The sequence below is a fragment of the Phasianus colchicus genome, chromosome 7 (genome assembly GCF_987193195.1).
Source record: "Phasianus colchicus chromosome 7, bPhaCol1.hap1.1, whole genome shotgun sequence".
NCBI lineage: Eukaryota > Metazoa > Chordata > Aves > Galliformes > Phasianidae > Phasianus > Phasianus colchicus.
In genome coordinates this window covers 10922634-10939669 of record NC_143442.1, presented here as the reverse complement: position 1 = coordinate 10939669, position 17036 = coordinate 10922634, and the positions used below count along the sequence as shown (strand labels likewise).

Sequence of the window (17036 nt, the reverse complement as noted above, 5' to 3'; positions counted from 1 at the left end):
CTGCCCATGAGAGCACAGGACTGGAGCCAAAGCCTGCCTGGCCCTGGGTTGTTTTCCTAGAGTTGAACATACACTCATGCAGACTTGGAAAGCCACATTTCTTTTATGTGCTGTAACAGCTCCACTGCTTGCATAAATAAGGGATGGCACAACTTTGCCCGATTCTTTAACTCTGGATCTTTCCCTTTGCCCTAACCCTGGCAATAACATCTCATGCACTGTTCACCTGAACGCACCCATGCTGTGCTAAGGAAAAGGCAGCACTGCTCTTGGCACAAGGATAAATAGCACTAATGCAAAGTGCTGACCAAGCTTCCGAGTGGTGTCTATTTGCTCTAGCAACATCCCTGAGCAACTCACCTTCTCTACTCCTCGCCTCTGAAACAGGGAACAAACTCCTTGCTTGTACCTTGACAGAACACTTGAAACAGAGAAAGCACTACCTAGCCTGGATCAGTTACAAATGTAGTAATTCCTCATTCTTTCCCTTGCAAGACAGTTGTCATAGCTCCAGATTTGAGCACTTTCAGCTCAGACAATATGCTACCTTTAATCGGTTCTTTCCTGCCAAGCCTTAGTGTTCTGCATCAGGCTCTTTCCACGTGAGAGCTGCCACTAACAAAACAGCACGCTGACCCACTTAGCTCCCATGCAAAGGCACATGAAGCTGTGCTTCAGTCACCAAACAGAAAGGAAAATCTGATAGCAGTAGGCTTTGATTAAAGGGAAGTGAGCAAATGGCTTCTAGGCTAACAGTGTGTATGTGGGCACATCTGTGTGTGCCTACAAGCTCACAGTAATTTGGCCACCCAAGGAGAAAGATCCCACATAAAGGTCACCCCCACACAGTGTGAACTGAGTTTGATTCAAGATTTCCCATTGGCAACGAGGTCCCACAGGCCATGCACACATCTCCTGGGCCTCCTGCATTGACCTGCAGCCCCTGGAGGCAGACAATGGTCACCTGGCCACAACATCAAGGCAGCGTTAATTGTGGTGCTTTTTTGTTTTGTAACTCAAGCTGAAACCCCCCAAAAACTGGCTGTTGGCTACTGGAAAGCTGGTGCTTCCAACCCTTTCTGACCTGAGATGGACTGAATGCAGCGGCCTGGGAGACATGGTGTCTCGCCTTGGACAGCCATAGGCAGTGGGTCTCGTGGTTGTGTTGCAGTGTACGTGTGCCCCTGCTCTTCCTGGCAGCCCTCAGGCCTCTGGGAAAACACATTTACAGGTCAAACTAACAAGCATTCTATTTTTGTCTTACATTTAAATTGACATTCAACAACATTTCAGCCCCATTTCCTCTTCCGTCATAACATCCCATTTACACATTCAGATGGATTTTTCCCTTCCTGTTCTTGTTCTGTTTCATCATCTGCTGTTTTCATTTTACCTTTTTTTCCATCATCCAAACATTTATAATTACGCTCACATCTCCTGTTTTATACATACACATCACACACCACGTACCTTACCAGCATGGATCTCTTTAATCTTTGAAAAACATTTCCTTTTTATCCTCACCCAAATATTAAACCAACTGGAAAGTGACATATCAAGGTTAGGAATGCAGCTTGCTCTTGACAAGGGAAAAACGCTGAGCTTTGCAAGAGGCTAAATAAGTGGATTAAGATCCTTTCTAAAGATTAGCTCACCCTTCACCCCAAATGCAGATTTCTACTGAAATTAATGGATGCTCTTATAAAATTCAGTAGGAGGGCTGACATTGAACAACAGCACAGCACACACATACTGGCAGCCCACTCAGAACTGAGTGTCCAAATCACCGACTGCAAATGGCCCTTAACAACCAATGGATTGAATGTCTGTCATGTATTGACACAGCAGGATTTCATCTTGTAAAATTACAAACCAGTGGAAAAAAAAATGAGCCAGGAGTTCAGGACCAAAACAAGGGCTGCAATTCATCTGACATGACTGCACTGACATTACACCAGAGGATAAGGTTTGCCTTAGGAGTGTGTATACTGCCTTTAAACTGAGGACTTTCATTTGTACAGCTCCCTCCTGCCCTGTCAGAGCCCTGCAGCTCCAGCAACTGCAAACTTGGATCCTTTGCTTCCAGGAAACAATTCAGTAGAGTACCCTTGAAACATCACCCAATTAATAAACCACAGAACATCATACTTTACATAGGAAACCTGAGGGAAATGCTTTATAGCTTTGTTTCACATTTCCTCTGCCCATCCTGCAGGCTCAGCCTGGCATCTGGAGTCACACTGTTCTTTTTCCAGCTCTCCCAACAGAAATCCAAATCCTGCCAGCAGCAAAGCAGCTGTGCTGCTGCTGTCCTGGTACAGACCATGCTCACTCCCCCTGATGCTGCTGCCTTCTGCAGGGCATGCTGACAACAGCACCATGACAGAGGCACTGCCCATTTTAAAGAAACAGAACCACACACAAGCCAGGGGAACGGGCAGCAGTGTCCAACTGCAGAGCAGTCTGAGCCCCAGGTCAGTACCTGCTCACCAAGCCCTCATCTCAGCCAGCACCAGAACAATGCAAAGGAAGGAACAGAGCACTTCCAACTCACTGAAAAACGTTCTTCACCTGTGCCTCTGAGATACTGCCAAGGCTCCAGCAAGCAGATGCTGTGCTGACATCCAGCTTTGAACATCTGGATGGTGCTCCACAGCTCCTGCTCCCCACCTGCTTCATTGGTTGCCTCTCTCAAATAACAGACAGAACTGTTTGTGTTCTTGTTTTTCCCCCATCTCTTGCAAAGATGTTTTCTGCTGCACATCCCATTTCCACCCCTGCATTATTCAGTACACTGGAGCTTTAATGTGAATCTGCACACAATGGAACTGTTTGCAGTAAAGCAGCCCAAGGGTTGAAGAAAACCATAAACCAGCATTTTCCTCTCTGGTTAGAGCCAAGTGCTGTGCAGGAACCCCCTCACAACATATCCTTTCCCAGCATATGAGATCCACATAGCTACTTGCCACAGGAACTCAGCTGTGTAAGTAATCCACGGCTCCCAGGACAGCTAAGCAGCTCTGTCCCTGACACGTGCTTAATTAATGCTGGGTGTGAAGCAATGAGAGGCCTCACCATCCCCACACAGGAGAAAATGTCTCACTTCAGCAGTTCTCACTGCTGCAGCAAACCGCTTCCTGGGCTCTGACAGCTGCTGCCCCCAGGCAGGAGGGACATGCCTGGGTTAGCAATGTCAGGCAGAATCGTGGCACAGGATCCTTCTCACCACATTCCCACCTTCTCCATTCCAAGCAGTTTAGACTGGTCTCCACGCATCCTCAGCCAAAATGGTGCAGACCGTCAGCGCCTGGAGTTGGATGTTTCATGGGGTTAGGCTGGAAACTCTGTAATCCAAATAGGATGCGTTTGAATGGCTTATTGGACAATAAGGGAATCTGGTGTAAGAGGACCCGCAGGTGCTCCTAGAACACATCTGACAGCGACTGCATCCCACACGCTTCTGGTTACCCTCCCTGCAATACCTTGCCCAGGATCAGGGATTTGCACAGCACACGGCACAAACAGCCCTGCCCAGACTCCTGCATCACACAGGCAGAACGTGGACCAAACAGCTCAGCACAGACAGCTGGGAGAGGGAGAAGTTGCCAGAACCCCCCACCCCTGTTGGTACTTTACATGGAGAGAAGGATGCCACCTCTCAGAGCCACATTCTTCCCCTGCACTATGAACTATTTGCAAACTGCTTTTAACCTTGTTCCTTGGGGCTGCAGACATTTAAAAGCCAGGCAAGCAAGCAAACAGGCTAGTGGCAAGAACAAGTCACTTGCCCAGCCTGCTCTCCTTGCTTGGGGCTCACAGGCAGGCACTGCCATCCAGACCATCCATTCCTAGCACACTGCTCATGCACTGTGAGACCTGGGGGCCCTATTCCACATCTAACAGGTGATAAAAACAATTCCATTTAATTTCTTAAATTTCTAGCAATCTAACACTGCCAAGTTCAGACACACCTTTTTCTCCAGACTGGCTTCATCATTTCTATCTTCCCTCTATTTTTCAGCTAACTCTGCCTTTTTTTCCTTCTTTTACTTCCAATGTTTCACATACTGGGGAACACTGTGTACTCCTAAGCTGCATTCCCCTTCCCGCAAAGTAGAGGAAGCTTAATCAGTGTAAATGAGTAGGCTTTGCTAAAGAGCATCTGTATTTCTAAAGCTTGAAAATGGTACTAGGTACCAAGTCCAGAAAGTTTCTCATTACAGAAAGGCAGAGAGCTTGCAAGCTGTGCCGTGAAAACAAAATCCCCAGCACACCTTGCATCACTGTAAGAACAGTGCATGCCCTAAATCCAGGAGCTTTATGTTTGTGCAAGAATGAACCAACGACTGGAGAGCTGAGAAATGAAGATCAGTGCACGGACTGAGGCATAACTCATGACACAGCACGTCTGTTCATTTGCTACGGAAAATATGTTTGGCAAGTATCAGGTGTCTGAATTTCTGCTTATGCGCATCTCCCAGGACAGCAGTATATTAATAACTCAGGCAGCCTAAAAACAGAAACTGTCACCAAGAAAACTTACCCTTCTGCTGAGAGCTCCCTGCTTAGTGACTGTTACTCAAACGGCACAGATTTTTGTTTCCTTATTTTAAGAGTCACCATCTAAGTCAATCTCAATTCAAAAACCAATAAGAAAGGAAAATTACAGCAGGAAGCAGATCTTATTATAAACACAGTTTTCAGGAATGTCTTCTTCCTATCAAGACTTGTGCTGCCACACAAACATGAAGAAAGCAGAAACCAGGACCCTAGTTCAGATACACAAACCTTTCCAAGAGATCCACAGAAGCATGCAAGTAATGCTCTGGAAGCTCGTGCAACCAGACAAGCATGACAGGCAGCATGAAAAGAAGCCACAGAGTCCAGCAGGGAAAAAAGCAGCAAGCACACAGAGGCTTCCAGGCATGGGCAGACCTGGCACTGGGAGGAGCAGAAGAGAAAGCAGCACAAGCTTAAAAGGCAGGGTAGGGAGTGGGACACATGGGAAGGAGTTACTCAACAAAAGTGAAACTATACTGTATAAGTTACATTGTCTTAAGAGCAGCTTTAACTGAAGAGCCTTGGCAGAAGTAATATTAATGGTGGTGGCACCAAAGGAATGGGAATATTTAAGATTCATCTCAGACTTCTCCTGTATTCTTAAGTCATTTTAGAGGTGCATCAGGCACACCAATGCAGGTCACTCCAAAGTACTTGGGTTAGATCAGTTTCTCTGTAAATGTAGGAGGTCAATTCCCAGAACTTACATTGCTTTCCAGAGCAGTGTGTCCCACACAGCTGCAGTGCTGCCCTCCTCTGTCAGGCTGCGTTCAAGGGACCTGGCTGAGTGCATCACACTGCTAACAGCCATCTCTACTTCCACAACACAAAGTTTAAAAACATGCATTTTAAAAGAAAACTGTTCATTCTGGGCAGATACATTTTATTTTTCTTCTGTTGCTCTCTGTTGTACGAAGTCTTGTAGTAACCTTTTCCAGTGCTGCTTATCTGTTCCTAACGCACTCAAAGTGCGTTGGTATTTCTGCCAACCACGGCGGTCACATTAATTAATCTCAAAGCACACTCCAAACCTTAACTACAAGTTCTACGGGTCTGAGGTGTAAACACTGCCTGTTTCACATCAACAAGTAGAAGCACCCACCCCAAAAAACAGCCAACAGTGGCTGACGGTGATCATCAGGCTCAGTGGAACTCCACTGCATGCCTAAAGTGACAAGTGATTGATATGAAGACAAAACTCACCCAAAAACTCACCCAACTGTTGGCTTCCCCAACAGTTCCCCAACAGCAAAGGAAAGTGATTTGAGTCACAGAGAGAATGTCATTATAATCACATCTACCGCCATCTCTTCTCACCTTCCTGAACCCTTTCCAAATCCTCTGGCCACTCCACATTGTGGCAAAGGGTGACGTTCCCAGCACTGCTGAAAGCAGGACTTAAAGCCAATGGCTTGCTGGGGCAGCATGGTGTCCTGTTTCTGCCCAAGACAGCTCTGGGAAAACCTGACTGATCACCAACAAGATGAAATTCAAGGATTGTCTTTCTTGGGGAAAAAACAACACCCTCTCCCCTTCTATTTGTGTAATTACGTGAGAATTCACATACAGCACAGACTTTCAGTTAAACAGAAGCACTACCAAAGCCAATGTAACTAAGAACAGTTAAAAACTGTATTTTAAGTCATCATTAATAAGTATAAAATACAAATGCCATCAGCAGGCTCAGCATGGACAGCCTAACATTTCCTTTCAAATCTGTGTGTGCTAGAGACAAATTACAGAATTAACACAAGGTTCTGGCATGACTGTAGGCACTCATGAGTGCAAAGCCAAGAAAATCTTCACAGGCAGTGAAGATACAGCTCCCCAACAGCTAACAGGAGGGGAACTATTTGTGAATATTTTCCCTGCCCATGAAAGACAGTCTGGTCAGAAAAACAGACAGGGCAGCAGAAGCTCCACCTCATCATTTTGAGTTGAGAAAGAGGAAAAACATGGCTATGACTGTCAGAATTTTAAGCCTACTTTTGTTTCTTCAGGTTGTTTTTTTTCCTTGGCTGTTTCTTTGGTCTCTGCACAGCTTTCTTAACACTTGGAGGGGGCAGTTTGATCATTATTTCATTGTCGTCTGTGTCATCATCCACTTGCTGAGCTTTCCGGCGCTCAAGCACTGTAGGCGTACAGACTGGAGTAGGATCCTGAAGAGATCAGAAAAACATCATTCATTGCAAAGCATCTGCCAGAAAACGTTGTCACTGCCTCAGTGGTACCACAAGGCACCTCCCTTCACAACCTCCACATCTTAGGGAAACCGTTTTGTTTTTATAACTGCCTTCAGGCAGTACTTCCTCAGACTAGAAGTGTCACCATGTCCAAGCCCATAGCAGAGCAGAAACATTACAGTCTCATGATTTCAGTCATTTCTCACAACTGAGTTTTCCTGTCTTCCTAAACACAGCCCTATCCCAATTATGAAAAGTTAAAAAAATTAAATATTTTTTTAAAAAAACAGTAATGAAACAAAACAAAAATGCTGATACTTCAAAGATTTTGACTGTTGGTGTCCCACATCTTAGTGCTGATGACCTGATGCTTCCTTTCATCCTGCTAGTTTTAGCTGGTATTAACTTTTAAATACTGGAAAATCGTGCCTGGAGAACATGAGGAAGATGGCAAACTGCTAACTATAATGCATAAGCAGAAGCCTTTGCTGCAAATTACCCCAATGGGACAAAGAACTATGGGGATTCAAACACTGTCTTCCATTCCAATGGGTTTATCCACCTCAAAGGACCCTCTTTTGTCACACAAATCTCCCAGAGGAAAACAATGCCCAGGTTTCCAGGCACTTAAATCAGCAGAAAGAAACCAGCTGCAGACTTGAACCATCTGTCTCAGGGTGGACGGTTGGGGTGCTGGCAGCACCAGCACTGTTTGGTCTTACCTGGCTAGTCAAAGAAGCGTTCTGTTTGGCCTTGGATGTTTTAACTTTCTTCCTCTTCACAGGAAGGCCCTGTGCAGCCTAGGAAGCAAAACGGATGAGGTGTATCACTACAAACTTCCCACGTGAAGATGTAAACTCTTACCTAACAGTCTATAGGTTTTTTTGCTTTTTAACTACAAAAGCTTTGCTACAGGAATCACCCAAATTACACACAGTCCAGAGCTTAGGAAAAGCCCCTATTGCTCTTCTGTGACCTACAAATCAAAACCTCATCAAAACCACCCCAGACTTACAAATCCAGGGAAGCTGTACTTGATCCCCTTTTCAGCCAACCTCTTCCGCAAGCAGTTCTCCTTCCGCAGCAGCCGCTTTGCCATCTTTGCCTTCTCAACAAGGGAACGGACCTTATTGTACCGCTTCACTGCTGGCTGAGAGGGCTTCTGAAACTTCCGGTCGCTGTTTTTGAAGAGGTTTGCGTGGACCCTTTCAGGAGGCATGAACTGACCTGTACCACAGGCATATGACAGCAGGTGATAGCAAAGCTGCTCTTCTCACCAATGCCAGTCGGGTCCCATTGTAACGTTACCCACAGGCATAGCAAGCACTGTTACAGCTTTGTAGGAATGCAGAAGGCAGAAAATAACTGAATATGCAGTAGAAAGGGAGTGGAAGAACGGAACAAAAGAGCACTCAGAGAGACCCAACTTTCAGAACTGATGCAGCCACATTCCTTTAAGAACCTGAGAAGCTTGCTAATTTCATTAACCAAAAGAACCCCTAACTACACAGCTACAACAGTTTAAATGAAAAAAAAAAAAAATCTGCATTAAAGGAATGGACTCTACAGCAACCCCACCCCTCCATGAGACTGTGCTATGTGATCAACACAGAGGAAAATCCCTTGGGGACAAAGAAAAACCATTAAAGAAACAAGATTCTTCATATAGCTCCCCGAAAAATAACACAAGCGTACACAGATTTGCTCTGCACATTACAGAACGTGCACTTTGGTCCATACTCACACTTGAGCAGTCTTTCAGAAAAAAGGTAATTGTTCATAGTGTCTGCAACAATCTTAGCCACATCGTCACACTCGAACTCGATGAAGGCGTAGCCTTTGCTCCCTCCTGTCTGCAAGCAACAGCAGAGAGACCTGAAATGATGCTTTGGTACCTGAAAAACTGAATTACAATGTCTTGTGCTTCCAGAGCTAATGCACATTTTCAGCTGCATAAAAGCATTTTCACACAGCTCAATGAGTTCTCAAAAAGCATCAGATTTAGTCCCACACTGGTCAAATAGAATTCCTAAGCATACACCTGTGCATGAAACAAACTGTTTAGCAATGTACGCTCACCTTCCTGTTGCTATTCATACAGCAATGCTAGACCACGATGATAAATTCAGAAACACAAAGCCACAAGTGAGACAGCACAGCCCTTCCTGCGACATTTCAGGTTCGACCGTGAATTACTGCACTCCGCTCACACTTCTCACACCCGTACATCTACGAGGGGCTCCATTAACAGCCGCTGCGACCGCTCAGCTGCGGTTCTGATACCGCCAGCCCTACGTCTTCACCCTCAATTTCAACTTCAAGCCCTCATGTCTCAGGCGCTTCTCAGACGAGCGGCGGGGAGCCTCCCTCTGCCCGCTCAGGAAATCGCAGCCGAGTTCTCCACGCGGCGCTGAGGGCGGGGGGTGTCGCGGGCCGCCAGGCTCTACGTACCTTTTTGCTCCTGGAGAGCCGCAGCCGCCGCACGGCGCCGAACTGCTCGAAGTACTGCCGGAGCTGCGGCTCGACCAGCCCGCGCGGGAGGTGCCCCACGTACACCACGCCCGGCGTCAGCTCCTCCTGCGGGGCACAACGGCCGCGTCAGCGCCGAACGGATCGGGACAGAGCAGGTCGGGTCGGCCCGCCCCTCCCGGAGCCCCACTCACCTCGGCCACCCGGTTCTTGCGGACACGCCGCACTTTCTTCTGGACCGTGCGCTGCAGCTGCGGCTCCAGGGACAAAAAGGACGCTGGCGCCCCGGCTTCCCCCGCCGCCGCCGCCGCCATGCTGCCCCGCTCGCCGCCGCGGCCGCCGGAAGTGCGTCATCCTCCCTCGCGGCGGCGTCGCGCGGCAGCAGTTACGCGCAGGCGCGCGCCGCCTCCTATCCGCCTCATAGCAACGGGCCGCTGCTCGCCCCCCGCCTCGCGCCCCGTCTCCTAGCAACGGGGCCGCGTCCCCGCGCAGCGCGGCCTTCGCACGGGCGGCGGCAGCGCAGGGCGGAGCCCTCGCGGCTCCACGCCGTGGCGCCGGCCGCTCCCCGCCTTCTCCGCTCCCTCGCCGGCCCGGCTCTCGGCTCCCTCCGTCAGGCGCGGCGCGGGGCAGCCCGGCGACGCTCAGGCGCGGCGCGGGGCAGCCCGCTGCGGCGGGAGCCGCTCGGAGGCCCCAGAGGCGGGAGCCGGCGGCGGCGCCATGTCAGTGAGCGCCATGTTCGTGGCGCTGCAGGGCGCGCTGACGGCCGACCAGGACATCCGAGAGGTGGGCGCGGGGCCGGGCCGGGGGGCGGCGGGCGGCGGGCGGAGCGCTGAGCCGCTCGGCGGCGATCTGTGTCCGCAGGAGATCCGGAAGGTCGTGCAGGCGTTGGAGCAGACGGCCCGCGAGATGCTGACGCTGCTGCAGGGGGTGCACCAAGGGAACGGATTCCAGGACAGTGAGTGCCAGGCGGCTCGTTGCAAAGGAAATAAAGCCAGCTGACGCGGGAGTCGCCGTGGGGACGAGTAGCCCGGGGTTTTGTAGCACCGAGGGGTTTAGCCCTGCACTCTGCGTTGATATCTATGATTTGAGCTTTCTTAATACTAATAATTCCTCGAAGGTGACAGGTGACAGTGAAAGTAATGGCGCTCGGTCACTGCAGCTGTATTTCCGTGCCGGTTGAGCTGGTGCTGCTGCCAAAAGAAGCTGTGCTGAGTGCTGTGTGCTGTGCCCTCTCTTGTCATCTTGCCATCACAAGTGGCAGCTTGCTGCTCCCTGCTGCAAGGTCCTTTATAATGAGTCTTTTATCAGCAGTTGGAGTAGAGAGATGGAAACTCGACGAGACAGCAGAGAGCCAATGAAAGCACTTAGCAGATTTAAACCAGGCAAGGCAATCTGTAATGCCAAAGGGAAGGGCAAGGGATGGCTCGAGTTACCTTCATAGAACTGTGTGATAACTGGAAGTTTGGTAGAAGGCAATTTTCTGTACTGGTTGGTGGTACTTAAAGCATTATATTGCACAGTGGCTTTCCCCCGTTCTCCAGGGATTTAAAATACCTCTTGGCTAAATCTGCTCCCATGGAGCTGCCAGCTGACCTCTTTCATTGTGGGGCTGCAGCTCTTTTGTGGTGACTGATGACAAAACCATTCAGTGCAATGCATGCTGCTGCTGTGTCAGGCTGCAGTACTGCACGTACAGGCCTTTAAAAGTACGGCTCTTCTACCTCAGATGGGGTCTGTCTGACCTTGCACTCGATGTCCCTTTCAGCCTTTGCCCATCTCCTTTTCTCATCTGTCCCTCATCATTACACATTTGTAGCCCTGTTCCATGCATGGGCACCAGCCTTATTTCCTCCTTGGTTCAGTCTGCAGGTGAATAACACATTGATCCTGTGTTCATCCCTTCCTTCCTCTCTGTCTGTTCGCATCTCCCATTACTTCTGTGTGATTGTATGACCTGGTGTTTTCTTCAGTCAATATCCTCTACAAAATGCAGACTTCACCCACAGCTTTAAGTTCTATGGCAGAAATAATTAGTCGCCATTAGCAGTGTTCCTTAAGTAACACTGGTGTGTCTTGTCTCAAATTCAAAGCTAAGGAGCCAAAACTCTGGAGTATTTGTGGCCTGCCTGTGCCTGGTGCTGTAGCTGTGACTTTTCAGAGCAACCTGAATGTTGGTGAGCTGTCCTGGACAAAAGTGAGCAGTGTGTTCAGAGGAGCATTAGTGAGTTACAACTCTTTGTTTTCAAAACCCTGTTCTTTGTCAAGCACTGAAAGTTGCATTGTTTCTTTTTCAGTACCAAAGAAATGTCAGAAGGCTCGGGAACACTTCGGTACAGTAAGAACACAGATGGAATCTCTGAAGACCAAGTTTCCTGCTGATCAGTATTACAGGTGGATCTGAGCATGGGGCGAGTGTATTTGGCACCATTACTTTAGAAGAGTGATTTAAAGGCTTGTGGGCCCAGTGGTTCTGTTTGAGAACTGATGAGCAGTAGACAAGTGTGAGATCTTAGAAAAACTTAAGAAATTGGTGTTCTGTTGGGAGCATCCCTTGTTTATGAAAGCATTCGCTGCTCCATTAATTTCAGTTAAGCTGTTAGGTTAGGGACATTTCTGAAAACATAGCTGTAAATCTGCCACAAAACAGCTCTTTGATACTACAGATCATAAATGAAGTCATCGCCTTTGTTTTATTTGCCACCAGAAGGGGACAGTATGTAGCAAGAAAAAATCATATACCAAGCATGCCAGCTCAGAAGTGCTGCTGGGAGATGGGAGAGAAGGAGGTAATTGTCTGGTGGGTATGACAGCCTGAGAAACAGTGAGCTGAGCAGCTGTGAGAGGGCTGTGAGCAGTGCTGATGTTCAGCAAAGGAATAGTACTGGGGGACTGAGGAATGGATTTCAAGCTTAGTGTAGTTTGGTGAGCAAATAATTTTGCAGAGTGTAATGTGTAATGGTAGAAAACAGTCTATACTGCAGATATCTGAAATGCTCATTCCTCAGTAATGGATGTTGCTTATTTTTTTTATCATGATTTGGTGTTTCCTTCAACAGATTTCATGAGCACTGGAGGTTTGTGCTTCAGCGGTTGGTGTTTCTGGCAGCGTTTGTAGTCTACTTGGAGACAGAAACGTTGGTGACCCGAGAAGCTGCTGCAGAAATACTTGGGAGTAAGTGCGTTGTAACAGAAGAGAGAAAACCTGTGAAGTTTTCAGGTGCTGTAGCTTGGAATTGGAAAACTGAATGTAAACAAAAGTAGCTATGCATTAGTAAGTTCTTCATTGCAAAGAGTGTGCATGCAGACTGCCTCTCTGCCAAAAGAATAACACAAAGGGTGACTGCTTGTTTTTCTCACCGTTTGGTTTGGTGTTTAAAAAGAAAAGATTTTTTTTATGCTGTAAGAGAACTGTTGCCTCTCAGAGCACAGGATTTGAGGGGAAAAAAAAAAACACCAAAAAAACTGTAGACCTCTCTGCTCTATGTAAATTCAGTTATTTTGTTAGACTAATTATAACCTATTGCAAGTCTGGTTGAGCATATAAAAGATGCTAAATCAAAATGCTATGAAGAGGCAGTAATTGCATCATATACAGGAAAGGGATGTTTTTTCTTTTGTAATAATATTTCGTAAATTTGATATTTCAAATTAGCTCGAATAAATAAATGCAATTTCAGCTTGCTGGTTCTGCTCATGTTCATTATCACCTGATCACCACTTTGCTTTTTTTCTTAGTTGAAGCTGATCGGGAGAGGGGCTTCCACCTGGACATTGAAGACTACCTTTCTGGTGTCTTAACTCTGGCCAGTGAGCTGGTAGGGAAGATATCCATGCAAAGGTTTGGGTTGAAACTTGACATAGAAGTAGCTGTTATTGTTTTAACTGTCCCAAGTAGTTTGTGTAATTATGGTTTGTATTTGAATGAGTCTGACCTTTAGCCAACTGCTTGTCTTGTGTCAGGGTTGTTCCTCACTGGTACATTAAGTGTTAAGCGAGGCTCTGGATTGAAAATTCACTAGTCTGATCAACAGATCTGCTGCATTTGCTGAAGGAACCGATGGGAAACGGGGAGTGTCTTGAGTGTGTTCCTCTGATGTTCTCCCAGGTGATTTGTGCCTCTTCTCCCAGGCCAGGCTGGCAGTGAACAGCGTCACAGCCGGTGACTATTCTCGCCCGCTCCGCATCTCGACTTTTATCAACGAGTTGGATTCGGGTTTCCGTCTCCTCAACCTGAAGAATGACTCCCTGAGGAAGCGTTACGACGGCCTGAAATACGATGTCAAGAAAATTGAGGAAGTGGTTTATGACTTGTCCATCAGAGGACTCAATAAGGAGGCAACGGGTGGTGCGGGTGGAGAGAAATGAAGGATGCTGATTTTAATAGCATCGTTGATTACCTCAAATGGTTGCCAAGTTTGGAGGCATGCTAGCAAAGCCTTCCTACAGTAGTTTAGAAGAACTGCAGCCGATAGCTGCTCTATTTTCTTACAAAAGGTGTAGTATGGGTGTTAGATCTCAAAATGTTTTGTAAAATCGTGTAGGTTAGCGCTGCAGGCCCTCTGTTCCCAGTTAAATTCCTCTGTCAGAACACACATTGCTGTTGTGTGCACAACAGCAGGTGGTCAGTAACTCCCACAAGCCAGAATTCTCACTGGGTACGTAGTGTTGCTTCAGTGCTCTGGGAGTTTTGTGCTGCAGCTGTTTCTACCCACACCCCTTTAAAGATCCGTGCACAGCATGCAGCTTGGTGCAGATGTTTGTGACATCTTAAAAGCACAGTCTATAAATATCAGTATGGGTTTTCTAAGACACTGGGTTGTTTTGCTTTTTGTTGGTTGTTTTTTTTTTTAATTTTCACCTACTTCAGTTAAGTTGAACAGATTTGCATAACTTCTATTAACCAGATCTTTTAGAATGGCTCCATTTAGTGTATCTGCCCTTGGAATCAGTGTATTACACCTGGGTGCATCTTACTCATTTTTCCCTCCGAGGTGCCTGCTACCAGAGTGTACAAGGCTTTCTCAACTATCTGCTTTCACTGACTGCTGTCTCATTTACTGACATGAGTCAATGTTGAGTTTCAACATGATCATTTACCTTGGGAACTCTGTAGCTTTTTATTTTCTTTTGAATTAGCAAAGTTTATGAATAGAGAAATGTTAACTGACAAACTGCAGGTAGGATTTGTGTTTTAACAACCTGTATAGGCCATGACTGTACTGTTTCCTGGGCTTTAAAAAAAAAAAAGTTCACATAGTAAAATGTATTCCCCCCAAAATGGAAATTATTAGTGTCAGATACTTTGCATGTGAGATATTTGCAGATACCAACAGCCTTTTCCATCTGTGCAAATGGACAGATCCAGACCTCCCAGTGCATTTGTTCTCTTGTCCTCGATGACTTTGAGTCTTTCCACTTTCTTACTTTAGGGGGTGCAGTAGCGCAAGGGAGAGAAACAGCTTGTTTAGAAGGAGGAATATTTCCAGAGGATGAATATGAACAATCAAGCTTACGTGGGTTAGTTAGTGTTTCAATTAGTTGACAAATATTTGCCATTGTTTCAGTTATGTTTTTATTTTGTTTATTGGAAGAAAATGATTTCTTGGTTACATTGGCCAATAAAAACTGTTCTTTGGCCATTTGGTAACTCTGCCTGTTGTCTGATTATCTGATGTTCCTGTCTTTCCTTCCTGGGAGCTTAACTTGAAGTACCATAGTTCAAATTCAGCCTTCATCTGTATGTGGGCTCACTTTGGGTGTATGCTGTTAAATGGAGCACTATCACCAGCTGGCAAGCAGAGCGCTAGTCAAGCTGCACACAGACTTGATAGGCTTAAAAAAATAACTAATTTTGACTTGTTGAACAAGTTAAAATGGAGAGATATAGAGGAGGCTATTAATGCCATGTCCAAGATGTAGCAAGGTTTATCTTCAGAGCGTCTCATAATATTTAACATTTGTCCTCATCCTGCCACATAACATAGGCAGATAGCAGTGTCCCCCTATCACAGCTGAGGAAAATGAGGGTATAACTTCCTGAGGCCCTAGGTGCTGAGTCTAGCTTTAAAAGTGTGTGTTTGTTCTCACCTTGTGCCACTATTTGTTTCTTTCTCACTTCAACCCTGTGGAGGTGGGAGGAAGGAAGGAATTAAGCCAGTTCCACCATCAAAAGCAAAGCCTCATGAAACAACGCCCTAAGGCTGAGACTGGGACCAAGGTTACACAGGAAATGTGTGGGAGCAGAGGAATTAGAGGCTTCCTGAGCATCAGACTGGTGCCACTCAGGTTGAAGAGTTCTTGGCATGTGGGCTTGGGATGTGAGGCCACTGGCAGGATGGGTTTCTTGTTGCAGGACATGTGTTAAGGCTTTGCGCTGGCTTAGTGTCACAGCAGCTCTCAATGTGTTTGGTCATGGAACAGCTCTGCTTCCTGATGTGGAATCCCATATACTTAAACAGTTTCTCAGTAGATGCCAGATCTGCCAGCTTCTGCATCTCCTGTGGCTTTCTGCAGCTGGTGAGACAGCAGTGTTGTGCCACACGTGCAGACATGCAGGAGCTGTGAGAGGGACAACTGGAAGAGCAAGTCTCAGTGCTTCTAAAGTATGCAAGTCATGGCATTGTTTTGTCAAAGGCTGTATGAAGAGCAAGTGCCTGACATTGCAGTGTCACCTCCCCCTCGGGTGTTTAGCAAACCCCTTGTTCTTTCCTGTTCCTAGGTTCTGTGAGAGCTTAGCATCTTTCTCTGGAAAAACATTACTTGCAATAGGCAATCTGCATAGCGTATTTCCCAAGCTGGGTCTGGGGAAGGGAAAAAGAAACAGCAAACATTCTCCCTGAGCAGCAGCAGGAAAAGATGGGTACGTGCATCTTTCTGCAGCTTCCTCTGGACAGATAGCTCGTAGGATCTCCTGGCCTGGGTGGTGAATCTGCTCTTAATGCTGGTGCTAAATAAGCTGTACTTATGTCCCACAGTTGGGAGCAGAGGAAAGAAGGGAAGACTCAGAATTGAGTTGGAGGTCTCTCCTCTCTGACCCTTCCCTTTCCCAGCAGTAATGGAATAGGTGAGTCAAAGAATCACTCAGGTTGGAAAAGACCTTAAAGATCATAGAATCCAACCACAGCCTAACCATACAACCCTAACTCTAACAACCTTCTGCTAAATCATGTCCCTGAGCGGGAATGCCAAGGAGAGGCAGAGCTCTGAAGGCTGCAGAAGCTTGATGGCTCATAATAGAAGTCCGAACTAACTCCTACTTGGTACTGAACACTGCAGCATGTGCGGGCAGCTGGGAGGGGAGGCAGTGAGTCAGTGCAGGAGCACCAGAGAGTCTGACTCAACAGCCAGCACAGCTGTTCTCTGAACCACTTTGGCCTGAAATGTGTTCCAGCAAGCACTCTCTTGGATTGTCTTTGTGTTTGCTTACAGCTTTTTTCCTCCATCTTGACGTCATTTCTCCGCTGCTTCTTTGCTTCAGTAAAAAGGGCGCTCAAATAGTTGATTAACTGTTATTTGTTGATAGCACTGCCTGTTCAATCCTTTCAGATCAATGAAAGTACTGACCTGAAACCATTCAGGAAATAGGGGTGAGCAGTGCCATAGCACAGGATGCAGCGGAGACGTCAGGGTGGTTGTTTAACTGGCTCTGTCTGTTGGAATTGATAAACTGCAGCCTGAGCCCAGCGTCCTCTTTGAGCTGGCAGTTGTTAAAGGGCACATCATCACCTCCAGACTGCCCTTTTTTGGTGCCAGCACACATCTTTGTGCAATGAACTGGATTAAGGAACAGCTCTAGCTGAAACAATCCTTTTCAGAGGTGCTTGC

General features: G+C 46.9%; 2 protein-coding genes across 2 annotated transcripts; one reads left to right on the top strand and one right to left on the bottom strand.

Annotated features, from left to right (window-relative positions):
* Positions 1-6170: 6170 nt before the first annotated feature.
* On the bottom strand, positions 6171-9571 carry NIFK (nucleolar protein interacting with the FHA domain of MKI67). The gene is made up of 6 exons (XM_031590629.2): positions 9407-9571; positions 9195-9320; positions 8488-8596; positions 7759-7970; positions 7466-7543; positions 6171-6719 (listed from the first exon to the last, which is right to left on the bottom strand). The coding sequence occupies exons 1-6, from the start codon at positions 9524-9526 to the stop codon at positions 6543-6545; spliced, it is 822 nt and encodes a 273-aa protein (XP_031446489.2). The 5' UTR covers positions 9527-9571; the 3' UTR covers positions 6171-6542.
* A 282-nt stretch (positions 9572-9853) lies between these two features.
* TSN (translin) lies at positions 9854-14859 on the top strand. Its single transcript, XM_031590631.2, has 6 exons — positions 9854-9995; positions 10074-10167; positions 11507-11603; positions 12269-12384; positions 12948-13027; positions 13341-14859. Exons 1-6 carry the CDS (start codon positions 9930-9932, stop codon positions 13575-13577), a joined length of 690 nt encoding a protein of 229 aa, XP_031446491.1. The 5' UTR covers positions 9854-9929; the 3' UTR covers positions 13578-14859.
* Positions 14860-17036: the final 2177 nt, after the last annotated feature.

Excerpts from the sequence above, each read along its gene's own strand:
- NIFK (XM_031590629.2), bottom strand. The coding sequence starts at position 9,526 with ATGGCGGCGGCGGCGGCGGGGGAAGCCGGGGCGCCAGCGTCCTTTTTG. Across the intron at positions 9,321-9,406 it reads GCAAGAACCGGGTGGCCGAG|GAGGAGCTGACGCCGGGCGT; the intron begins GTGAGTGGGGCT and ends TGTGCCCCGCAG. Across the intron at positions 7,971-8,487 it reads TTCTGAAAGACTGCTCAAGT|GTCAGTTCATGCCTCCTGAA; the intron begins GTGAGTATGGAC and ends CCTGTGGTACAG.
- TSN (XM_031590631.2), top strand. The coding sequence starts at position 9,930 with ATGTCAGTGAGCGCCATGTTCGTGGCGCTGCAGGGCGCGCTGACGGCC. Across the intron at positions 12,385-12,947 it reads TGCTGCAGAAATACTTGGGA|TTGAAGCTGATCGGGAGAGG; the intron begins GTAAGTGCGTTG and ends TTTTTTTCTTAG. Across the intron at positions 13,028-13,340 it reads TAACTCTGGCCAGTGAGCTG|GCCAGGCTGGCAGTGAACAG; the intron begins GTAGGGAAGATA and ends CTCTTCTCCCAG.